The 26917-nt window shown below is 37.9% G+C and overlaps 1 protein-coding gene across 4 annotated transcripts in view; it reads left to right on the top strand.

Annotated features, from left to right (window-relative positions):
• KDM4C (lysine demethylase 4C) overlaps positions 1-26917 on the top strand; it is a 424788-nt gene that overhangs the window by 251416 nt on the left and 146455 nt on the right. For all 4 annotated transcript variants that reach the window (XR_002771056.1, XM_003782886.2, XM_023507997.1 and 1 more), the window contains 3 exons: positions 9702-9883; positions 12760-12973; positions 13522-13598. Coding sequence is in view for 3 of the 4 variants with exons in the window: in XM_003782886.2 (XP_003782934.1) it covers positions 9702-9883; positions 12760-12973; positions 13522-13598 (473 nt within the window). In the remaining variant the exon portion in view is untranslated. The remainder of the gene's footprint in view (positions 1-9701; positions 9884-12759; positions 12974-13521; positions 13599-26917) is intronic.

Genomic DNA, 26917 nt, shown 5'->3' with positions numbered 1-26917 from the left:
TATCATATACAGGTAGTATGAAGACCACCTTAACATAATCACAACATCTATTGTCACGAGGGTAGTTAGTGACTTTCTAAACAGTACAAATAATTCTAACAGTTCTAACAAGGTACACTTAAAATACCATGCAGTGTGCCAGGAGGCAAGTAGGGGCAGGGAGGGGGGGGATTGCAGTTTTGGCTGGGGTCAGGTTTGAACCCACCACCTCCAGTATATGGGGCTGGTGCCCTACTCCTTTGAGCCACAGGCGCCTCCTCGGGTTTCTTTATGTTTGTTTGTTTTTAAGCAATAAAATGTAACAAAACAACAGAATGGAGCCAAGCCTGTTTGCCTCCCCACTGATTCTCAGGAATAAGAGTTACAACAAAATGGGGTTAGGTCTACTTTCCTTTTACCCTAACAAAAGGAAATTCTTTTTAAAAATAAAACAATTTTTTTGAAAGTAGCTATGGAAGGTGTAGCTGGTATAGTGGCAGCATTTTTGACAGGGTTACTTGAATATATTTACTCAATATAGCAGGCGTCCTCAAACTACGGCCTGTGGGTCACATGTGGCCCACCCCGGACGTTTATCCACCCGCCAGATGTTTTTGCTGCCGCTGCCTGTTCTGCTTAGCCCCTGACTCATCCTGGAGCCACAGTCCGGCCCTCCAATGGTCTGAGGGACAGTAAACTGGCCCCCTGTTTAAAAAGTTTGAGGACCCCTGCAATATAATATGTTTTCTCTCTCTCACCCCACAGTAATGTTTTTTAGGGGGGCTGGCCTTCTTTTATAGGATGGTCACTGAAGCCTTTGGTTGTGTTTCTTTATTCAGGACAACTTAGTGCCTGGCTTAACAGGCTTCTGTGAACATTTTCCTTGACTGTGTATTACTTGCTCCAGGGCAGTGTTTTTATACATTAATAGTCTGAAATCTAGGTTTCCATTGTAAGAGCCTCCCTGAGGAAGAAAAGGATTAAGTACTGTTGGCATGCTATCTTTATCTTCAATATCTCAAAATCCTTGCAGACATTAAGAAAAGGAAAAAGGAGTCTTTTCTGCAGTATTGACTCTTGTTTTCATTTTGTTTAAGGATTGCAGGTTGATTAAGGTAGGTTATGAAATTCTTGCTTGGCTGGAAGAGCACAGTCTACACCAGTTTTTTTGATCTGTATTTTTCAGGGGGGACTCTGATACTAAAACATTTGGAAGATATGTATATGTCAGTGGTTCTCAATCTTTCTGGTCGCAGGAATTCTTATGTTTTTAACTCTTTTCAAGACTTTAAAGAAGTTTCTTTTATTTTCTTTTGGGGGGGTGGGTTATCTCATATAAAAGTAGCTATAATATGCCTGTAGTCTCAGCTACTCGGGAGGCTGAGACGAGAGAATTGCCTAAGCCCAGGAGTTGGAGGTTGCTGTGAGCTGTGACACCATGGCACTCTACCGAGGGCGATAAAGTAAGACTCTTGTCTCTAAAAAAAAAAAGTAGCTATAAGAATTGCATAGATTTACATTAATTTTTATAAAAAAACTGATTTTTCTCCAACCATAAAAACTGAAAAACACAACAAGGTGGCAGAAGACAAATGAAAATGTAAATATAAGCAAATTTAGCAAAAGTAGTTCTAAGAAGAAAGATTATAGCCATAAATATGTACACCAGAAGAAAATGTTCACTGTCCCTCAGACCGTTGGAGGACTGGACTGCAGGCCCGGGACAGTCGGCTGCTAAGCAGGACCGGCAGGCCGGATAAATGTCTTGGGTGGGCTGCATGTGGCCCTTGGGCTGTAGTTTGAGGACGCCTAAGCTAGATTAAGAAAAAAAGACTCAAATTAAAAAAAACAGAAATGGGAAACCTTATAACAGATACCACAGAAGTAGTATTGGTCATAAAAGACTACTCTGAACAATTATGCACCAATAAACTAGATAGCCTAAAAGTGGAGAATACATTTTTAGACACATTCAGCGTATCAACATTGAAATACGAAGAAAATCTCAGCATACCACAAACAAGTAGGGAGATTGAATCAGGAATAAAGAGTCTCTTATTAAAGACAAGTCCGGAACATGATGGCTTTGCTGCTGAATTCTACTAACCAGTAAACAACTACCACCAATCCTTCTCAGACCCTTCTAAAAAATTGAAGAGGAAGGAATAGTTACCAGAATTACCCTAGTGCCAAAGCCAGACAAGGAGCTATAAGAAAAGAACAAAGACCCCAAACCATAGTGATACAGGATTTCACCACTCAGGGCTGGACAGGATTCCTCCATTCTCTAGGCCCAGGTGAGCTCAGAAATCAGATTCCCATTTCCAGGCACAAACAGGCTGCCTTTTTCAGGACACACCCTCTGGCCTCTAACAACATCATGAACCAAGTAGCCTGAGATGGTATTTTGGGTGGTTCCACCTTGAGTAGAGAGCACACACCCTAATCCCTTCTGGGAGACAAAAACTGTAAGGACCTGATAACCTTGCCCTAGTGGCGAGGAACCACATTCCTCCCTCCGCCACTAACTTTTAATGCACTCATTAACATTATTAACTTTGAAAAGATGTTTTTCCACTTACCAAATCTTGGCCAAGTATAATTCTCAAGACCTAATAACCCTAGATAAAGATCCCACATAGAGACTCCCCAGTTAGTTCTTTTCCTCCTTCCGGAAGCTCTGGTACCTTTTACTTCTGTATTCCTTTCTAATAAAATCCTATTTTACCACTGATCTGTGCGCCCTGCGTTCATTCTTTGAATCCCCGAGACCAAAGACATACTGAGGAAGAAATTCTGGTATCAATAGGATTATCTCCATAGATTCAGAAAAGCATTTGACAAAATTCAACATCCTTTCATGATAAAAATACCTGAATGTAATAAAGATCATATACAACAAACTCACAGATAACATAATAGTCTATAGTGAAAGGATAAAAGCTTTTCCTCTTCAGATCAGGAACAAGACAGGAATCATCACTCTTGCCACATTCAACACAGTTCTAGAAGCTTGAGCCAAAACAGTTTGACAAGGGAAAGAAATAAAAGACATCCAGTTGAGAAAAGAAGTTAAATTGTCTGTTTCCAGCTGACATGATCTTATTTATAGAAAATGCTAAAGATACCACTCTGAAACTCTAAGAACTAATATATTCAGTAAAGATACAATTTATGAAATCACCTTACGAAAGTTGGTATCATATCTGTAAACTAACAGTGAACTCTCTGAAAAAGAAATCAAGAGAATGGTCCCATGGACAGTAATATCAAGAAGAATAAACTACTTACGAATAAATTTAACCAAAGAACTGAAAGAACTATATACTGGAAAACTATAAAATATTAATGAATGAAATGGAAGAAGATGTGGAAATAAATGGAGAGATACCATATTGATGGATTAGAAGAATTAAAACTGTTAAAATATCCATAGTACCCAACGCAACCTATATATTGAGTGCAATCCTTACCAAAATTCCATTGGCATTTTTTGCAGAAATAGAAAAAATAATCTTAAAATTAGTGTGACCCCCAAGCAGTCTTGAACAAAACAAACAAATGAACAAAAGCCAGAGAAATCACACCTGTTTTCAGACTCTAATAGAAAACTATAGTAACCAAAGCAGCGTGGTAGTGATATAACCACAGATCCATACACAAATGGAACAGAGTAGAAGTCCAATAAGTAAATTGACACATTTACAGACAATTTATTTTTGACATTGTTTCCAGGAACATACAATGGGGAAGTGACATTTAATAAATGGTGTTGGTAATCTGCCTGCTGAGAATGAAATCAGACCCTCATGACTTATATAAAAATTAACTACAAATGAGTTAAAGACTTAAACATATTACCTGGAAATGTAAGATTCCATGTAGAAGAAAACATAGGGTGAAATTTCCATTACATTTATCTGGGGAATGATTTTTTGGAAATGACCCCAAAAGTACAAGCAACAAAAGCAAAAATATGTAAAATGGTATTATATCAAACTAGGATGCTTCTCTACAACAAAAGAACAAAGGAACCAAGTGAAGAGACAATATTTGCAAACCATATCTCCGATAAGGTGTTAACACCCCAAATTTGTAAGGAACTCAGCTCATTAGCAAGCAAACGTAACTGGATTAAAAACTGGGAAAAGATCTGAATTGGTGCTTTTCAAAAGACATACAAGTGGCCAATAGATACATGAGAAAAAGCACAACATCACCTATCATTTGGGCATATAAATGAAAACCAGACATCTCATCTCTTTTAGACAGGCTACTATCAGAAAGATCAGAAGTATTGGTGAGGATATGGAAAAAAGGGAATTCTCATAAACTGTTGGTGAAAATGGACAGCCATTATGGAAAGCAGTATGGAGATTCTTCAAAAAATTAAAAATATTCCTACTTTTTAATGCAGAAATCTCCATTTGAGGATATAAGTTCAAATGATACATGAGAAAGGAAATTACTATATCAAAGAGATACCTGCAATCCCATGTTCTTCGCAGCATTTTTCACACTAGCCATTATGTGAAATGAACCTAAGTGTCCAAGAATGGACGAATGGGTAAAAACACCGAATACTGGGCAGTGCCTATGGCTCAAAGGAGTAGGGCACTGGCCCCATATGCCGGAGGTGGTGGGTTCAAACCCAGCCCCGGCCAAAAACTACAACCCCCCCCAAAACAAAACAAACAAACAAACAAACAAAAAACACCAAATACTTTCACAGTAGGATACTGTTGGTGGGGGGAGAGAAAGAAGGAAGGAAATGCTGTCATTTGCTGCATTGTGGATGAAATTGACTGACATCATGTTAAGTGGATCAGGTAAGGAACAGAAAGATTAAATACCACAAGATCTCACTTATATGTGAAATCTCTAAAAAGTAACCTTGTAGAAGCAGAGAGTAGAGTGGTGGTTATCAGGTCCTGCAGCCTGCAGATAAGGGTAGGTGTGTGGTGTGGGGAGATTTTGGTGAAAGTATATGCAATTTCAATTAGGAAGAATAAGTTCAAAAGGAATAAGTTGAAGTGGAATGTGGTGACTTTAGTCAAGAAGAACATTGTATAATTGAAACTTGCCCAAAGCTGAGATACATATTCAGTATTCTAACCACAAAGAAATAAGTATGTGAGGTAATGCTTGTGCTAATTACTGAGTTAGCCTTTCCACTGTATATTTCAAGAGAGTATAAATAGATGGAATTTTATTTTTGAACTAAAAGGACTATTACAAGATTGGCATTTTTTAAAACATTTTTTACAAATGTCTTTAGTATTTGTTTTTAATAATATTTGCTCTGTCTTTAACCTTTTGCACTATGGTGTTTGGGTTGAAGCATATGATGAAAAATTTAGATTCCCACAGATACGTGCTTGGAAAGGGAGCTGAATTTTTTTTTTTTTTTTTTTAGAAATAGAGTCTCACTTTATCACCCTCGGTAGAGTGCTATGGTGTCACAGCTCACAGCAACCTCCAACACCTGGGCTTAGGCGATTCCCTTGCCTCAGCCTCCTGAGTAGCTGGGACTACAGGCGCCTGCACAACACCTGGCTATTTTTTGTTGCAGTTTGGCCAGGGCCAGGTTTGAACCCGCCACCCTTGGTATACGGGCACTGCCCGAGGAACTGTATTTTTAATAGCCTTTTCAGATAATTATTGATACTCTTCTTCAACTGGACACCAAAATTTGACAAATGGTAGTTTCTTTATGATTTAAGGCAACATAGAAGTAACAGTCATATAAATCAACTTTTTATACTTTATTCAGCTCAAAATTCATTGTCCTCTCTTGCTTTTTTTTTTTTTTTTTTTTTTTTTTTTTAGAGATGGTGTCTAGTGTTGGTCTCGAACTGCTAGCCACAAGGGATCTTCCTGCCTTAGATTCCTAAGTAGATGGCATGTGCCAGTGTAGCAGGCAGTTATTCATTTTGAATGGATTTTTAACCCATGTGTGATTTTTTTTTAATATCACACATTAGTATGCAAAGATCTGAGCTATCCAGATCTTTTAGGTGTTGACACCCCTCATTGTATACTATAAATAATTACATTTGTTATTATCATCATCCATCTCATCAGAAACAGATTTACGCGTTGGCAAGCTGTCAAGCTCACAATAATGATACATATTTTCCAGATTTTTAATTTTGACTTGTAAGCTTAAAGTTCATCATTGTCAGCAAACAGTCTCAATTGTTTTTCTTAAAATGATCCATTTTCTTGTAAGTTTTCAGGAAAATTCCTGTCAGCTATCCAAGTCTGGACTACCATAATTCATTTCTTAATCATTTTTTTCTAGTAGAAATTGTGCTCAATGAGAAAGGCAGGTAATTCAGCGTTATATTCAATTTATTGCACATGTGGTTTTCTTTAAACCAACCCCTGAACTACTTTATTAATACACCCCCACCCCATTTTTTCTTTTTTTCTTTTTATTGAGACAGTCTTACTCTATTGCCTTGGGTAGAGTGCCCTCATGTCATAGCTCACAGCATCCTTAATATCTTGGGCTAAAGAGATGCTCTTGCCTTAGCCTCCTGAATAGCTGGGACTCCAGGTGCCTGCCACAATGCCTGGCTAGTTTTTCTTTCTTTTTTTTTTTATTGAATGGTAACTATGTACATTAATGCACTTCTGGGGTACAGTGTAGGGTTTTCACACACAATCCGAAACACTTCCATCAAACTGGTTAACATAGCCTTCATGTCATTTAGTTTTTCTGTTTTTAACAGAGAGTCTTAATCTTGCTCAGGCTAGTCTCAAACTCTTGAACTCAAGCAATCCACCTGTCTCAGCCTCCCAGAGTGCTGGGATTATAGGTGTGAGCCATCCTGTCCAACGTTGCATACATCCTTTTTTTGTTATAGACTTAATAAAATCAATATATGAGATAGTAAAGAAAGAATATGATTGTTGTGGTGCTACTGACTCGATCCTGCTGAGGCACCAGCAGTTTTACCCTGCACTGCTTTTCTGTCACCATTAAAATGTCAACAAAACAAAGAACATCTTTGTGTTATTATGAAAGTAGTTTTGACCACACAGATGCCATGAGACAAGACAGTGCATCCCCTGGATTCTGCAGATCATACTTTCAGACCTGCTGTTACCTATTAGTTACAGTTGACCTGTAAACATCACAGATTTGGACTTGGCAGGTCTACTTATCTGTGAACTTATTTTTAATAAATATACTGGATATTTTGCAAATGATTTGGGATAATTTAAAGAAAGAAATGAACCACATAGTGTGGAAATAATGAAAAAGTTTAGAAAATGGGATTTCATGTGTGCATAAAATATATGTAGGTACTAGTCTATTGTATCATGCACTACCATAAAATATACCTATATCTATTATAAAAAGTTAAAATTTATCAAAATTTACACACACAGACACAGACCATTCGCTGTCAAGAGAAATTTAAAGAAAAATGCAGTATTATACCATAACTATATTAAATTAACAATATTACATACTGTACTGTGATGATAATTTCATAGCCACTCCCAGTGCTGTTTTGGTGAACTCCAGTGTTGTGAGTATTTGCGTACTGTGTGAGCAGTTTGTCTTTATACTAAACTGTGTGCTGTAGTAAAAAATGATCTCTTACATATTTTTCATCATGTTACATGGAATACTTCAAACCTTGAAGGACAGCATGGGACCCATAGAAGTGCCACTAGTGAAGCTGCATGTGCACTCAAGAAGCAGAGACTTGGGAAAGCAGAAATTCCTAGGCATAGTGATGCTAAATGATCAAAACATTTAAAAGCTAAAGTTGAATGAAAATTTTTTCCTCTTCTGGATGTTGGCAGTTTACAAGTGTCTTTCTCAATGTAAGTTAATAAAGGTCCACTGAGAAGAACCTGAGAGGGGACGAGTAGAGGATCGTGTGCGGGTGAAGAGGGAGAGTTTTTATTTAGAATTAAGTAATTATGAGGGATTAAGATATTTTGAAGGGTATTTCCCTCCCAGACCTCTCAAGGATCGCTAAAAGATTGAGCTTTCCATTTATCTGAATCTCATCAAACCTGGAGAAGTCATAGGAAGGGTTAGTGTCAGTCTCTCCTCATATGGTGGCATGATTCCAGGGTAAACATGGATTCTTGGAGAGGTAAGGGAAGAATGTAGTATTTTATAAGGAAATTTCAGCAGGACAAAATATTTATGTTCAGGAATATACCAATACTTTCTACTTTATAGTGTATTACAGTCTGAATAACCATCATCATAGTTATGATTTATGGTGTCCTCAGCAGCATATTGACAAACACATCAAAGGAAAATAAAATGATTAGGTGGGTTTTATAGAATATGTATATTTATTAATTGCAGAGCATTTTCAGAAAATCATATCTCTATTTTTATTTTTCTCTTTTTAAAATTTATTCCCTTTTTTCTTTAAAATTTGTTTCTAATTTTCTTGCTAAGAGACAAATATTTATCAAACCTGTGTGTCTAGGGCTGACTTTCTATAGATTGCAGCGAGGGATCACTTCTAAAAAGAAATTTTACATTTGCCATTTCACTTTATTTTTAAACTTGATTGATTGATTGAGCCTCGCCTGTTGCTCCAGCTGGGGTTTAGTGTCATCATCATAGCTCACTGCAACTTTAAAGTCCTGGGGGCAAGTGATCCTCCTGCCTCAGCCTCCAGAGTAACTTGGGACTGCAGTTGTGCACCACCATTCCTGACTACTTTAAAACTTTTTTTGTAGAGACAGGGTCTTGCTATGTTGTTGCTCAGACTAGTCTTGAACTCCTGGCCTCAAACAGGCCACCTGTCTGGGTCTCCCTAAGTGCTAGAATTATAGGCAAGGGCTGGAGCACACTGGCTCACCAGTGCTTTGGATTAAATAGGTTGGTCTACAGTTTTCATTCATAAGACTGGTAGGAACTGGTGAGGAATTTTAGACACCAGTCACCACATGGAACTTGTTGCTGCCTCTCGTCCTATTAGATGGCTCACTGGTGTAGTCACGAGGAATTGTTTTCCTATGTGTTTTGTCTTGTATTTTTCTATTTTTTCAAGCTCTATTAGAGTTTGTAAAGTGGTATTCTTACGGAGTAGATCTCTTCTTTTGTGTTAACAGATTTACATGCTAGGATTTGACTTTTGAGGAGCATTATACAGAGTAAATAAGAAGATTTGACTTAGGATTGTCTTTTATATCTGTGTAATGCCAGTACATTGCTTTGTACATTGTAGGGCTCAGTAAATATTAATTTTCATAAATTATTGAACCTGAAAATTAATTTAATTAAATCCAGTTAAGCTTTTATTCAGCCAGGTACTTTCTTAAGTGAAGAAAGTAAAAGTATTGCCAGGGAAGTTGCTGGGAGAGTGAATTTCTTGGGAACTAGAAGACAGTCTCCCACACAGACTTTTTTTTTTTAACCATGGAGGTGGTAGGCCAGAAGAAACATGGAGGTAGTGAGATTGAAAGGAAAGAACACTTTACTTCTGGTAGAGATGGAGAAGGGCGTGTAGGATGGGTGGTCATCTGATCTTGAGATCTAATGTGATCTTTTCAGGATGAGGAGGATGAGAGGGAGACTGCCTTTATTCTAGTTCTTTTAATGAAAGACAAAGTAGGTTTCATGTCAGGCATTAATACCATAGGCACTTAGGAATATATGTTTCTTTTATAACTACATTTATTGTTTTCCCTAGTTCCCATTCTCACTGTGTTTTCATGCTTTCTTCTTTAAGAATTGCCTGAGGTTCCATCGATTGAGGAGGAAGTGGAAGAAACAGAGTCTTGGGCGAAGCCGCTTATCCACCTTTGGCAGACAAGGTCCCCTAACTTTGTCGCTGAGCAAGAGTATAATGCAGCTGTGGCGAAGATGGAGCCATACTGTGCCATCTGCACTCTGCTCATGCCGTACTACAAGGTAATGGGGGTGCTGTCTGTATCCTTCTCACCCTCACTGTGCTGTGTGACTGCCCATCCAAAAGGCTACCTGTGAATCATCACAGGCTCAGTGTGCCCATCCAGAGGAGGAAGACGGCAGAATAACAAACACCTTCTTGGAATGTTATTGTTTGTTTGTTTCTTTGATTATCAGGTCCAGGCGAGGTTCCAAGCTGCTGCCCCTGGGGTGCGGGGCTGGTGCTCTAACTACTGACCTATGATGGCCAGCTAACAAACAATTTCTAAGTCCTCCTTTAGAGATACTTTTCTGATAGTGCTGTATATTTTTTAGTATCTTGGATTATTTCAGCGATGTAGACGGAATTATTCTACAGAATAATTCTACAGACTGTTTTATAGTGAAGAAAATACAAAATATTATTCTTCAAACCTTTCTTTTTTTTTGGCAGGGGCTGGGTTTGAACCCGCCACCTCCTGCATATCGGACCAGCGCCCTACCCTTTTGAGCCACAGGTGCTGCCCTTCAAACCTTTCTTACCAAGAAATGCAGAACTTATGCCTTGCAGTTTCCAAAGAGAAGACATAGACTTAGTCTCTGTTTTTCGTTTGAAAAATAATCACTCTCAAATAACATAAATGCTTGCTTTGGGCCCAAATGTTAAATGTGTCTCTTCACCTTCCCATGTGAAACATGCAAAAGTTGCAGCCAGGACTCAATAAAAATGCAATCGTCTGGGTGACCCTAATCATGCAGGTGTGCTTGGTGCCTGACGTATTAGTCTATGTATCTTATGCCCATAACATCTCACCTCATGAAGGGGCACATTTTTTGGCACTAACACAAATGAAGTGAATCATCGGGGTATACTAATGGTAGCATGATGTGGTCCATTTTAAGGTACAATATACATTAATATAAACATTGTATTTGGGGTAAGATTATCATTTAAGAGAATCAGAAATATTTTATTTAAGTTTACATCTGTCTTAGAGTTCTGTGTTAGGTAAACTCTTTTAATAACCAGAATCCATAGAGAACTTAAACGTATCAGCAAGAAAAGATCAAGTGATCCCATCTCAGGCTGGGCAAAGGACTTGAAAAGAAATTTCTCTAAAGAAGATAGGCGCATGGCCTACAGATATATGAAAAAATGCTCACCATCCTTAATCATCAGAGAAATGCAAATTAAAACTACTTTGAGATATCATCTAACTCCAGTAAGATTAGCCCACATCACAAAATCCCAAAACTAGAGATGCTGGCATGGATGTGGAGAAAAGGGAACACTTATACACTGCTGTTGGGAATGTAAACTAATATGTTCCTTTTGGAAAGATGTCTGGAGAACACTTAGAGAACTAAAAATAGACCTACCATTTGATCCTGCAATTCCTTTATTAGGTATATATCCAGAAGATCAAAAATCACATTACAACAAAGATATTTGTATCAGAGTGTTTATTGCAGCCCAATTCATAATTGCCAGGTCATGGAAGAAGCCCAAGTGCCCATCGACCAACGAATGGATCAGTAAACTGTGGCATATGTACACCATGGAATACTATGCAGCCATAAAGAAAGATGGAGACTTTACCTCCTTCATGTTTACATGAATAGAGCTGGAAAATGTTCTTCTTAGCAAAGTATCTCAAGAATGGAAGAAAAAGTATCCAATGTACACAGCCCTATTTTGAAACTAATTTATAGCTTTCATATGAAAGCTATAACCTAATAGCCTAAGAATATGGGGAGGGGGAGGGGACAGGAAGGGGATGGATGGGTGGAGGGAGGATGAGTCGAGGGATCACCTCTATGGTTTATCTTACAAGGGTACAAGTGAACCTTTCTAAAAGTAGAATATAAATGTCTTAACACAATAACTAAGAATAGCCTGACATGAAGGCTATGTTAACCAGTTTGATGAAAATATTTCAAATTGTATATGAAAACACCACACTGTACCCCATGATTGCATTAATGTACACAGCTATCATTTAATAAAAAAAAAAAAAGAACATAGTAAATTCTATTTCATTCAGAAATTTCAGAGCAAAGATTATGTGAGGGCTCTATTTTCAGACCTTTGTTAATAGAGAAAATATCTCATTCACTTCCTGTTTTTGAATGTGGCACTGGTGAGTGACAAACATTATTTGTGTTTTTCTTTGGTCCCTACATTTCTGTCTTTAATTGTGTATTGATTTTTATTTCTACATCATTATTTGCCTGTATATTTCCCAATAATTAATACGAGTTCAACTAAAATTTTAAGATTGGGGGAAATTTATCAATATAAAATTCTTAAGACAATTACAGTTTCAAATAAATACAAAACATATTTCTCATATTTTGGTGAGAGATGATTAGTTTTCACACATTATCCTTTCTTAGTGGCACTTGGTAGATTATTTCTTTTGCTATTTTCAAACTTCGTGGTGAGGCAGAAGCCTTTGAAGCCTTTCGGAAGCCTTGCACAGACTAAAAGTGTGGTCTTTGAACCAGTGTAAGCAGGTAAGATTCTTTAGTCAATGGAACCAGGTTTATTAGCTTAGTAGAAATAAAGAAGCAAAAAAAAAAAAAAAGAAAAAAAAATCAGAGGAAGAATTGATGTTTTCCATGAATGATTTCTGGGAAGACTCAGTAATAGTTGGTCTTTGTTTTCTTATATGAGCAGCCATGCTGAATGTAATCTCCTTCTCACACATTAGCCTCTGGATGGGCATCTGAGGAGCAGCATTGTTAAAAAGCTAGCATTTGGGTCAAAGAGTAACAGAAAGAAATAAAGTTGCAAGTTAGTGGCTATAGCCAGGTGTCTGTGGATTTGAATCACTAGAACAAATTACGGGCACTTTTCCATGTTTTTCCCTCATTTGGAAATGTTGTGTTTTTTTCAGCCAGATAGCAGCAACGAAGAAAATGATGCTAGATGGGAGACCAAATTAGATGAAGTGGTTACACCGGGAGAGAAGACCAAGCCCCTCATTCCAGAGATGTGTTTTATTTATAGTGAAGAAAATATAGAATATTCTCCACCCAGCGCCTTCCTCGAAGAGGATGGAACTAGTCTTCTGATTTCTTGTGCAAAATGCTGCGTTCGGGTTCATGCAAGTAAATGAATCTATAATTCATGGTGCTTTTCAACATTTCATGGTCTTTGTTTCTCACTTCTGTGTGGCCTGTCACATCTGTTGCATGTCGCTGTTGCCATTCTTCCTGGTTAGATCATTCTTTGTTATACTTCTGGAAAAAGCATGAGTAGTTATAATCTGTCCTTTCTTCCTTCAGATTCATGCACCATCAGTGGAGAGCACATGGTTTTCTTATTTTCTTGAGGGTTCATATTTTGAAATGTTTCTTGAATGAGTGGAAGACTAGACTTGAAAGTCTAGAAATTTTATTTCTGCCCATTCATGAATTATCAGTATTCTTTATGGTACTATTGTATTTGTTACCAGTAAGACTTACACTCTCATGTTTTCTAGGGCATGTCAACCAAAAGTATTTTGACATAGAATTGTTTGTTTTGTTCTAAGCAGTGGATTTTTAACAGTATGATAGGCAGATGTCTCAATTATATTATTTCAATCCTGAGATATGAAATATTTTATTAAAGATGCAAGAGACCTAATGCATGGATCCGTACTATTGTTTTGTAGGTTGTTATGGTATCCCTTCTCATGAGATCTGTGATGGATGGCTCTGTGCCCGGTGTAAAAGAAATGCCTGGACAGCAGTAAGTGGCTTATTTTAGAATTGCTCAACCCCTCCTCCCATCCCACCCACTGTTGATAAATTTAAATCTAGTGAAAGCACAAGATTGTATCCTTGCTTTGTATGCAATTCCACACATCTTTGTATTTCTCATATTGCCTCTCCAAATTGCCTTACGTACTAGCTCTATATCTGTTGTAGAAATTTACTGGGTATATTTCTAGGTTTTATTTTTTTTTACTTAGGAACCTGCAAGGATTGCCATTTTATCAACTCCATACTTAACTTTTCAAAACCTCAAAATGTTGCTTCATTTTCCTGCCCAGTCTTATTTTGCAAGTTCTTGAAAATAAATGTTCTAAGAAATTGTCAAGGTGCGGGTTCCTCAGTGGCCCTGAAGAAATGATGCTCAGATTCAGCTTTTTAACTAGTATAAGGTCCTTTCCCCACATACTCATCTTTACCTTTTTACAGTAAGAAACGTTAAAGTATCTGCTCTGTGTTGTACATGGTTGTGAACTTGACATCATTTCACAACTGAACCCCCCGTTTGAGGGACACAGAATGATCTTGCTGTAAATTATTTTTCCTAAAGATCCTGTTGAAAGTTTACTTCTAGTCTTTGATTCTATTATCTACTACGTCACACGTTTTGCCATTTAAATAGGTTCTACCTTCATTTTTCTTAAAAATTTTCTTTCAATAACAATCAGAACATTGTTGGAAATGAAAAACTACTAGAGTTTTTCAATACTGAGTCCCTAACTCATGCAGAGTAGCTACTCAGCTTGATGATTTCAGTTATGCTATTAACATTTGCTTTCTTTTTCTTTTTTTTGGCTTCCTTCCTTCCTTCCATTTTTTTTTTTTAATTGGAGACAGAGTCTCACTCTGTCAGCCAGGCTAGAGTGCTGTGGCCTCAGCCTAGCTCACACCAACCTCAAATTCCTGGAATTAAGTGATCTTCCTGCCTCAGCCTCCCAGGTTGCTGAGACTATAGGTGCCTACCATGATGCCCCACTAATTTTTCTATTTTCAGTAGAGACAGAGTCTTACTCTTGCTCAGATTAATCTTGAATTCCTGAGCTCAAGAGATCCTCCTGCCTCAGCCTTCCAGAGTGCTAGGATTACATGTGTGAGCCACCACATCTACCTTGCTTTGTTTCTTAATGATCTCTAAGGACAAGGAATTAAATGTCTTTGCAATCAAACTTGCATGATGAAATTTATGTCATGGAGGCTTGGCGCCTATAGCTCAGTGGCTAGGGTGCTAGCCACATATACCAGAGGTAGCAAGTTCAAACCTGGCCCAGGCCTGCCAAACAACAATGATAATTACAACAACAAAATAAGTCAATACAGTGATTTTTACAACCCTCATAATTTCTTATTTCTAATTGGAAATGATTTGAATTCACAGTGGATTCCAGTTTATCCATTTTGAGTATGCTTTGTCATGAAGCTCCATTCCTATTTCTCCTAAAAAGTAATTGAGTATATTTTAAATATATTTCAGAGAAGTAACTGATAGTATTGATATTTAACTTTAATACCCTGATTTAATATGGCATTGAGTGTTGCAATATTAAATTTTAATGTTGCAAAATCAATTTTTAATTTAATTTAATTTTTAAATTTTCAATTTAAGTATGATTTCTTTAAATTTTGTGACTGGAATGATCACATTTTAAAACTGATTTAGACTTGACTTCTTGAGCTATCAGTCTCACATTGTGAATTTTAAGGTTTCACAGGCTTTCTAGCCTTTTTTTAAAAGAGGGACTCTAAAGGAGCTGGTAGATCTCTAATAGTATACCTGAAGTCAGATCCTATTTCACTTCTGGTTTATACTTCACTAACTGTCCTTCCTAATTATTTCCTTGGGATTTTTTTTTAACATGCCCTCTGAAGGTAAGAGTTATTCATCAGTTGGGCGGTGTCTGTGGCTCAATGAGTAGGGTGCCAGCCCCATATACTGAGAGTGGCGGGTTCAAACCCAGCCCCAGCCAAACTGCAACAAAAAATAGCTGAGCGTTGTGGCGGGTGCCTGTAGTCCCAGGTACTCGGGAGGCTGAGGAAGAGCATTACCTAAACCCAGGACTTGGAGGTTGCTGTGAGCTGTGATGCAACGGCACTCTACCAAGGGCAATAAAGTGAGACTCTGTCTCTACAAAGAAAAAAAAAAGAATTATTCATCAAGAATGCAAAATATTCCTATAGCATTTTTAGCCTGGGCCATAAGATTATTCTATTTGTTTCTTTTTATGTTAGATGTTTTGAAACATCTTATTTCTTTTTCTTTCTTCTTCTTCTTCTTTTTAAGATAGTCTCCCTTTGTCACCCTTGGTAGAGTGTCATGGTCTCATAGCTCAGAGCAACCTCAGACTCATGGACTTAAGTGATCCTCTTGCCTTCCAAGTAACTGGACTACAGACACCCGCTACAACATTGGCTATTTTTTAGAGGCAGGGGTCTTGCTCTTGCTCAGGCTGTGAGTTCAGGCAATCCACCCACCTTGGCCTCCCAGAGTGCTAGGATTACAGGCATAAGCCTCCGTGCCTGGCCCAACCTTGTATTTATTTTCTGAAGATGCATGATAATTATATGTGGTGGTTCTAATTTTTAGATTCCTTTTACAAGGAGAGACCACATTATAATAGTAGTTTATCATAGAGTTAAGAATCAGTACTATTTTAAAAGTACGGCATCTTAACTTAAGTTCATCTAATCCAAGAGAATAAATAAACTGATACATTGGAATGTAGTAAATTTCTTCATCATTAACCTGAGCAAGTCGGTAGAAGATGTATGCAAGGCTGAAATCAATATTCACAGAGCAACTGTCTTTCTGTTTACCAGTTCTAAAGAATAAATGTCACTCAGGACTCAGTTTTCCCTGGTAGTTCGTAAGTACCTGGAGGGCAGAACTCCGTCTCATTTATCTCCATAGCAGCCCCAAAGCCTGGCATAATGTTGGATCATTTCTGACGTGATAGAGCATAAGGTTGGAAGCTTGAGGTTGTAGTGAGATGGACCAGATCTTTATTTGTAACCTGTGTCATCACCATTTCCAAATACTAGGTTTATAACTTAGTCTGATCTATTCTGCTACCATTTTCTTACATTTTCCATTCATGTTAATTAAAATAAGAAACAAAAAGCTGTATCATAGCTTAACCATCATATGCTTGGAATAGACTAGTTATAATTTTAGATTATACCTTAATTTGGATTCTAGGATAATGGTCCCTTGCCCAAATTCAAACGAAACGAAATGAAACTGACAAAGACCCCCACAAAACACCTGTCTATTAGTGTTGTGTATTTGTAGTTCTAGTTAGATATTGTTGTTTTGAGCACTGCTTTCTTCTATTTGAGTATTGTTTCAGAGGTCCTCAAACTTTTTAAACAGGGGGCCAGTTTACTGTCCCTCAGACCACTGGAGGGCCGGTCTGCGGGCCCCGGGATGAGTTGGGCTGCTAAGTAGGACAGGCAGTGGTGGCAAAAACACCCGGAGGGCCGGATAAATGTCCTAGGCGGGCTGCATGTGGCCCGCAGGCTGTAGTTTGAGGATGCCTGGTTTAGATGAATAGCCACTACTATCAGATAGGTGTGTTGGATTTGTAAAGTAGCTTCAGTAGATTATTTTATTTACTCTTTGTTTGGAATTTGAAAATAGTGTGTATAGTACTACAGTTGTAGATAACTGTCATTATACATTTGTCCAAATCCATCAAATGTACAATAAATCTAATAAAAACCATGGATTTTGGGTGATGATAATATGTCGATAAGTAGGTTCCTCGGTTGTAAAAGATGTCCTTTGTGGTGGGGATGTTGATAATGAGGGTGGCTATGTATATGTGGGGGCAGGAGGTATCATACCTGGGAAGTCTTTGTGTCTTCCTTTGCTGTCAGCCTAAAACGAAGTCTAATAAAAAAATTACTCTCTCTACCTACCATTTAGGAATGTGTGGTGGTATACATTATGTTCTAAATTCCTTTTCATTTTAATATCTCCCTTTACACTTAATTCAGGAGAATTTAAATATTTATGTTTGACAGTAAAGTAATACAGTATAAAAAAACAGCAGCTATCCATTATACCATTATATGTATATTCTTGGATAAATATTGCCATGGTATGAAAAAGTAGATTTTATAATGAAAAATAAAAACACACTTTATAGGTTAGAATTTTCATTCTGTATAATGAAATGCATAAACTAGGTAATTCTATGCATTTATTACTGAAAAGCATTTATTATACTCAAAAGAGTAATAACCAAAGTTATGTGTGTGTAACAAACATAACTTTCCTTTCTTTTTCCTTAAACGGTTCTGTGAAATCAAAATCCAAACATGAAAAGGGTTTTGACCTTTCCTTATATTTATTCACTGTGCCCATGATTTTACTCACTCGCGTATTTAAACAAATGGGATAACAATTAGATATGAGCATATTGTACCTTGATTATCATTTGGAATTAGCTGTTCCTTTCCTCTTACAAAGAGAAGAATATCCACTTGCAATGATTAAAAATAGACCTTTTGGTGGTATTGCTTTTTGCTGTGATGTAAATAGCATCTGTAGTTTGAGCAGTGGTTGTCATTCATGCCCTTCAGGGCTGCAAATGGCTATTTTGTTTGGCCACTGAACAACAGTGAAGTCTTGTCACTGTAGAAATGTAGTTAAAAAATTAAATTCTAGAGCTCTCTGAGGTAATGGTGTTTATAGAACCAGCCCCACACTGTTGGTATATCTTGTGGGCTAAAGACTCTAACTCATTTATTGAAAAACATTTATTGAAACTCCCAAACTTTGGAGTGTACCTTGGTCTAGCTCCTATTTTTAAGTATCAAGTAAAAGTTATTCATCTCTTGAAAAGGCAGTAATCTTTGACATCTTTGGGAACCATGAAACTTCAATCCCTATAACTATTTATTTCTGTGTAGTTATTGGTCGTGGAGAAAACCTGTCTAGTATCTAGAGACTTTGACTTCCAACATTGGTTGGAAACTGTGTCTTACTGGTTGAGCCTAGTTTCTGTAGATTGAGTTACATCTTATCAGAAGCAACCCTAACTCCACTCTGTTGATTACGAAGGTAGAGCTTTCTCTCCTATTAATCTAGAACAGTTCTGTGCAGTGGAGAGTATTAAAGAAATTTATGTCTTTGAGGATTCCATTATTTTTATTCTGTTATACAATGTTTATTCTCCCCTGTCTGACCCCTGAAGTCACAATAGTGGGACTGATTATTGATGCTAGAAATTACCAAACATTGGGCTCTTGGGAATCTTCTGGAGTAGCAAAAGTAGTTCCATGTTTTAACTTTGCACCTGCAAATTCAGAGTAACTATTGATTTACATATAAGCAATTATAAGTAGTAGGAATAGAATTTTCTCAGTTTCTCCAGCAGCTAATGTAGACACGGACTACAGAATTCAGCATAGATTTCAGAAATCTCATTTCACAGAGAGTAAGGCCCAGGATCAGCCTACTGTATGATAAGAGAGCCAGGATTCAAGGCTGTGCTGAGGCCTCTAGATTCCCAGGCTTGGCCTCATTCCACTCAGCTCCTTCTTTTTAGAATAGGAAGTGTTTTGACTTTTGTTTGTTTGTATTGAAAATAAATTCAGTGCTAACGTCTAACGTTATTGGTTATCTACTTTATATAGAATAATTAGCATTATAGGGTGGTTGAGTAGAGTAGGTTCTTCTCCCTTTCGTATTTATACTAGTTTCTGTCCAGAGGACCTTTCCAGAACTGGATAATCTCCTGAATTCAATTTCCCAACTGACAACAGGGTTGATATTTTTCTTTTTCAAAAAGCTCTGAAGTGGCTTTGTACATCAGAGCAATTGATTTTGAGATCAGATTGGCTTATGGCCTTGAGGGGTCATGGTGGCATTGCTGCTCCTTCTGATCTTTTTTACTGTAGTTTTTTTTTTTTTTTTTAATTCCATGGCATACAGTTAAGACCAGGTGATGAGAGCTGTCAGCCTGCAAGGCTGACTTTGATTCTCATACAAAGCGCAACTAGTGGAAAAAGAAAGGCCCAGTTCTTCTCAAAGGCAGGGAATTCACCAGTGGGTAGTGAATGTTTGTAGCCAAGTGTTAGCTTCTGCTGTGTTGTTCCTCCCCATTGAGGTGCCCCTGTAAACCTCCACCCAGGACCCTACTCTCCTATTTGGATTCAAAATTACCTCTCACCTCCTAAGGTAGCAAATTATTCTCAATGACTGCAGACTTAAACCTTAGCCCGGAAAGGACAAGATGGCAATAATTATTTTACTTTAACCAAACAGAATAGCACATTTGAGGGTATCAATTATCCTGACAGCATAGCTATGATGTGGAAGCTTTTCTTTTAGGGAACTGCTTACAGGCTAAAAAGTCACAAATCATTTTTCTCTGTTCTTTCCTCTCTCTTTTGCTCAATATCCCCCTCCCTTTTGTAATGGAGAGAAAGAAAGAGAAGTCTACATAGCTTACTGTAAGTGGAACTGTATTCATAAATAGCTTCTTGATTGAGAACAAATGCCTCATTAATCTTTAGTGCTTCAACCAGAGAACACAAGTAAAGTCAGGAAGAATAATGACTGACATTATGGGGAGCCTACCATGCTGTACTGCACACCCGGCTGTGCGTGCCTGGAGGTCACTGGGCTGCAAGGCACATCTCTGCACTGAGGAAAGAGATCCCCAGGAAGACTGGAGGTGGGATGTGGGGGGTGCTGCTGTGCAGGCATTTCTTGTGAATGGCACAAATTAATCCAGTGGCATGATGGAAAAATCATGTACTTTGCTGCTTATTATTGATGGTCATGCTGGGCAGAAAGAATAAACCCGCTGGGTTTTTATTTGAGAGCCAAATGGTGCATAATTTTAACAAAGTTGAGAGGTATGTTCAACTTGAAGTACTTTGCTTAGGATCCTGGAAATGCTAGTATGTAAATGTGGTAGGTTTCAGGTAGATTACCTCTGACCAGCCCTACATTATGTAGATACTTCTTGCCACCTAACCAACAGGTCCCTAACTTGCTATACAGCTACCAGAAATCTGCTCAGAAAACCTCAGCTGCTCAAAAGTTTTCTTTCCGAAGATCTTTAGACATAGTTATGGTTTAAGTGACTTGCTACCAGCTTTTTATGTAAACATTAAAAAATAGTATTTTGAAATGTACTTGGTTATTTACTAGAGCTCAACTGTATGCTCTAGTAAATTATTTTCATATAACGTCATTAAATACAAATAATTAAATGGACTATTTGTACTAACATGATACTCATGAGTTGCAGATACTCAGCCCAGTGTGGCAGATTAGTGTCTCCCAGTTATGATTCATGCATATGCTTTATTTTGGCCAGTGATTTTTGTAGTATACAAAATAGTACATCCCTCTTCCACCAAAGCAACATCCCTGGGACCTGGGAATAGTTTTGTTGCATCAATAAGGGAATTATGGTAAAAGATATTAGTAGAATTAAGGCAGTTAACCAGCTGACTGTTCAGTAGGACGGTTATTCTGGATTATCTGGGTACAATGAATATAATCACAAAAGTCCTTAAATATAGAAAGGCAGAAGAGGCCGTGTGATTTCTGTGTGAGAAGAACTTGACCCTCTTTGAAGATGGAGGAAGAAGGCCAAGAACCTAAGAATTTGCATGACTTCTAGATGCTGGAGAAGCATGGAAACAGATCCTCCCTGAGGGCTTCTGGAAAGGAATGAGCCCTGGCAAAACCTTGATTTTAGTCTAGTGAGGGCCATTCTGGACTTCTGGCCTACTGGACTGTATACGTTGGTGGTGTTTTAGGCTGCTAGATTTGAGGTAGTCAATTGGACTACTGGGAAACTCATACAGTATTCAATAGAAACCTTTGAAAGGGTCATTAACTTCACATTGCATAGGTGTGTTGCATTCTCAGGTTCACCTCTTTAGTTTAAGGCCCCTCACTCTGCCCTAGGCACTTCTGTTTTCCTAGTACACATCTGGTTCCTGGACTCCAGCAGAGACCTTTAAACTTACTTTACCAGTGGATTGAGTGATGTGCCCTACTTGCTGGTCTCTCTGTGTCTCCTCACGTACGCTCTCAGCTTCCTTGCCACTTTCTTCCTTCGCTATTTCTCTCTCAGCATAACTCACTCTTCAGTCTAACTACCTATGTCCCTGCACATGCACCCCTGCCCCTGAATGCGGCCAGAGAGAAACACCCAGCATGCAGATTGCACTTGCTTTCACTTTCTTATTTTACGGCTGAGATCCCCAACTCCTGGGTTGCAGACCTCATCTGTGGCCTGTTTGGAACTTGGCTACACAGCAGGAGGTCAGTGGTAGGTGAGCCAGGGAAGTGAATCTTCATCTGTGTATACAGCTATTCCCCTTACCCATGTCACCGCTTGAGCTCCATTTCCTGTCACATCAGGGGCAGCATTAGATTCTCTTGAGAGTAAGAGCCCTACTGTAAACTGCACATGCAAGGGATCTAGATCCAGGCTCCCACTGATTCTGCATTTTGGTGAGCTGTATAATTATTTTGTTATATATTATAATGTAATAATGATAGGAATAACATGCATAATAAACATCATATACTGGAATAATTTGAAACAGCCTCCCCAATCTGTTGAAAAATTGTCTTCTATGAAACCAGTCCTGGCACCAAAAAGGTTGGGGACTTCTGCTTTAGTGGGGCCTGGTAATTAATACTGCATTACCATCTTCTATTCACACCACCCCTCTCCAGGTTGACTGTTTAAACCATGGGTGTCCAACCTGCAGCCCAGGGGGCACATGCTGATTTTATAAAGCCTTTTTTGTGTCAGATATTACGAAAAGTATGCATGGACTGCTCTAGATGATTCCCATCACCATGCCTATCTACTCCTGTTTCTTCCCTCTTAAAATCCAAAGATCTCTCTTGACTTTTCTTCCATGCCAGCTTGTCACTCTGTTCCTCTGTCCCTCATACACTAAAGCTCCTTAAAAGCCTTGTCTTTGCTCTCACCATTGCCCCTACTTCTCTCTTAAACCTATTTCAGTTACAGGCTTTGTCCCACATTTCCTTAGTTGTTTCACCAGCATAGTCAGTTGGTTGTTGCCTCCTATTTGAGGCTTGTCTTCCCTTGGCCTCCAGGACCCAGGAGTTTGCTGCATTTCCTCTTACCTACCCGCCACTTCTTTCTATAGCTGAGTCCTCTTCATCTCCCCAGCCTGGTAATGTTACATTCCCCTAGGATTCAGAACTTGGCTGTCTTCTCTGCACTAACTCGCTTGTGATCTCATTCAGTCACACAGCTTTAGCAGTTTTTAGCAGCATCTACTAGACGGCTTGTAGCTTTATATTTCCAGCTCAACCTCCCCTAAACTGCAGACCCATGGAGCATCTCTGTTTGCGTGTCTAATACTTACCTCAAGCTCACCCTGCTCCAAATGAAATTCCACATGTTGTTCTCCTGTAGGCTTCTTATTTCTAGTGCATGCGAACTCAGATCTTCCAGCTGATGAAGCCAAAAACTTTAGATTTGATGCTTTTTCCTTTCTCCTACCCCACATCTGTCTGACGGTAAATCCTGTCTTCATCGCATTCAAAATGAGTGTTGAATTTTGGTTAGCACTCTACTGAGGGCAACAAACTAACTCTGTCTCAGGGAAAAAAAAGCACGTCATGAGGATTCATCAATATTTGTTGAGTGAATAAATGTTTTCACTTATAACAGCTAGATGTGGGTGTCTAAGATAGAGAACTCACTTGCTGGTATAAAATTCACTGGATGTTGTGGAATTTCCTTTCAGAGGTGCTGCTGGACACCTTCCATTCAATTTCCTAATCAGAACTCATGCCAGCCCTGTCTTTGGGTGAGATCCTATCCTCTCTCGAACCCTAATAAAAGAGCTACATATCTGGAAATGTTCTCCCCTGTTTCGTTGATCAGCACTAGTTTTCTGTTAATGTGATTAATTGCTCTTTGTTTTCCCAGCTCAGATAGCCCTATTTTACGGTTTTGCATTTTGGTTATGAACTTGTCAGATAAATGAGGGTATGTTTCTGGGGGTACCTTAATCTCATAATTTTTCTGTGGCACTGAAAGTGGGCTTTAGGGGCCCTTCTGGATATGTTAGCTGAAGTGGGAGCTTCTTGTGAGGCTGCCTGCGAATGTTAGTATTGGCATTTCTTTAACTGATGTTTTATAGAAGAGATATTGGAACATGTTTTCTCTCTACTAAAAAATAATGAACAACTGTGATAGCCATATTATAACAATGCCCTTCTCACAATTGTTGGTAATGTTGTGTCAGCACTTTGATTATAAACACTCTTTTTCATGGTTTAATAACTGAGCAATAAAGAAGTCATTCCATGTTATAAATTGGTATACCAGCTATTCGTCTCAGTGGTGGTATTTTATGGCACCAAATTTTAAAAATAGTTGGCATTGTTAAAAGGGAATTTTGTCAGTGGCATTAGGTGAGGGAAAGGGAGCAGACCCACCAAAGGACAATGTTCAGAATATGGTTTGATCTTACATTTTTTCATTCAGCTTTTAGCCACCCTGGGGGAAACATATACATCAGAATGGCTTTTTTAATGCTGTTCTTGGGAAACAGAAACCAACAGCTGCATTACGGAGTAATCATGTTGTAACAGGCATTTTAGTGTATTTTTTTTTATTTGTTTTAGAGAACATTGGTTGACTAGAAATATATCTAAATCTTTATAATAGTGAGTCATTTTTTACTAAGTGTTCTTTTGTTCCTGGAAAAACATGCTCATTAAGTGTAAGATAAAACAGGGCTAGCAGTGGGCACAGACTCTTTTATTCCATTTATTTTGTTCTGCAAGGCTGAACAATTTTGATATCTCCATAGGTAAGACTGGAATGAAGTCATAGTATACTGAAAAACTCTAGAAGAGCTCATAGGTGGCCATTTAAAGTTTAAAGTAGAAAAAAATGTGGTAAGCATTCACAATTACATTAATTTCAAATTACACCTGTTTTACATAAAAAGGTTTAATTTCTTTGTGTATCTGTGTCAGTGGTTCTCAGCCTATGGGCATGACCCCTTTGTAACAATGAAAATATATCCTGCATATCAGATATTTACATTACGATTCATAACAGTAGCAAAATTACAGTTATGAAGTAGCAATGAAAATAATTTTATGGTTGGGAGTCACCACAACATGAGGAACTGTATTAAAGGGTTGTGGCATTAAGTAAGTTGAGAACCACTGATCTATGTGTTTTCTTTTCTTATTATAAAAGTACTAGATATTGGGCGGCACCTGTGGTTCTGTGGGTAGGGAACTGGCTCCATATACCGAGGGTGGCGGGTTCCAACCCAGCCCTGGCGAAATAGCAACAAAAAAATAGCTGGGCGTTGTGGCGGGCACCTATAGTCCCAGCTACTTGGGAGGCTGAGGCAAGAGAATCGCCTAAACCCAAGAGCTGGACGTTGCTGTGAGCTGTGCGGCCCCGGCACTCTACTGAGGGCAACAAAGTGAGACTCTGTCTCTTTAAAAAAAAAAAAGTACTAGATATTGTTAGGAAATTTTCCTATTTCTAACTTTCTCAAATACTCAAATCTGTATTTTATATAAAGTATTGCTACTATTTGGTCAATTGACATTTCAGATCTTTCCTATACCTAGACCTAGTGTTATGGTTTGCTGCAGTTGGGGAACTCAAATAATACCACAGTTTATTTAACACGTCATAGTGTTTTCCCTTAATACTAAGTTTTATAGGCTTGGCACCTGTGGCTCAAGTGACTAAGGTGCCAGCCGCATACACTTGAGGTGGCAGGTTCGAATCCAGCCCAATGATGGCTGCAACCAAAAAATAGCTGGGCATTGTGGCGGACGCCTGTGGTCCCAGCTACTTGGGAAGCTGAGGCAGGAGACTCGCTTAAGCCCAGGAGTTGGAGGTTGCTGCGAGCTATGATGCACAGTACTCTACCCAGGGTGACAGCTTGAGGCTCTGTGTCCAAAAAAACCCTGTGTTTTATAATTTTTAGTACCTCAGTGTTTATGGATTTGCCACATTGTTTTCATTACTATTTGAAATTTTGAATTCTAATCTATTCTTCTAATAAACATTTGGACATTATAAATCAAATTTAAGCTTCTGATAATTCCAGTTCCCCCCATAGGTAACTATCTTCTCCATTATAAATAGAAATAAAATAGTTGTCATTGCACATTCCTCCTTCTCCATGGATGTAAAGGTAGAGTGCAAGACGTTGAATTGCTGAGTCATCATTCATGTGCATTTGAACTTTGATAATGTTGAATTCTTCTCTAAAGTCACCATAACAACCCATATACCTCAAAACTAGATATTTTCTAAGTTAAAGATCTAAAGTTATATTTTATTATTTCATTTTGTATTTCTTTTATCCTTGAGATTCTTTTAGTGTGATTATTAGCAATGAGACATCTTTGATTCCTTTGTATGTTTTTCAGAAGTGTGGCTTTAAAAAAGTATTTTCTAGAAAATGATTTTTGATATATGCATTGAGAATTTTTTTCTTATTTTATGTTAATCTATGTTGTATTTCATCCTTTAGAATTTTAAAATTTTGATGTCTTATAAATTTCTTAGGTAGTCCTATTTAACTTCATAAATACATTTGCTTATATATTCTTTTGTACATTTGTGGTGCGTTTTGTTTTTCTTATTTTTCTTTGTGTTGTTTTAAATAAATTTAAATTTAGTTTTATGAATTAGGCAGACACACATTTCATTCAGTTGGTTGCTAACATTCTAGATACTGTTTGTTGAATAGTTTTTGGTATTAGTTTTTATTATTCATCTCTTTCTGTCTTCTAATTCTCTCTTTAAGAGTAACCTGCTACTGAATGTATCATTTACATTTTTAACTTTAATGATTTTTTTTAGGTCTAGAATTTTTATTTGTTTTATAAAAATTTCATTTGTCATTTATTTATAATTTCTTTTTTTAGATATTTTAATTATACCCATTTATTTGTAAAACGTATCAAAATACAGCTGACTCTTGAATAATTCATGGGTTAGGCACACTGAACCCACTGCATAGTTGAATATTTGGGTTTTTTTTTGTTTGTTTGTTTTTTTATTGAATGGTAACTATGTACATTAATGCACTTCTGGGGTACAGTGTGGGGTTTTCACATGCAATCTGAAATACTTCCATCAAACTGGTCAACACAGCCTTCATGTCATTTTCTCAGTTATTGCTTTAAAATATTCTACTCACATTCTACTCTTAGAAAGATTCACCTGTACCCCTATAAGGTAAACCTCAGAAGTAATCCCTCCAAACCCCCTCCCTCCACCCATTCCCCCC

Source organism: Otolemur garnettii, unplaced genomic scaffold (genome assembly GCF_000181295.1).
Source record: "Otolemur garnettii isolate 467f Iridium unplaced genomic scaffold, OtoGar3 scaffold00006, whole genome shotgun sequence".
NCBI classification, from domain to species: Eukaryota; Metazoa; Chordata; class Mammalia; order Primates; family Galagidae; genus Otolemur; species Otolemur garnettii.
This window is presented reverse-complemented; position numbering and strand designations above follow the sequence as displayed.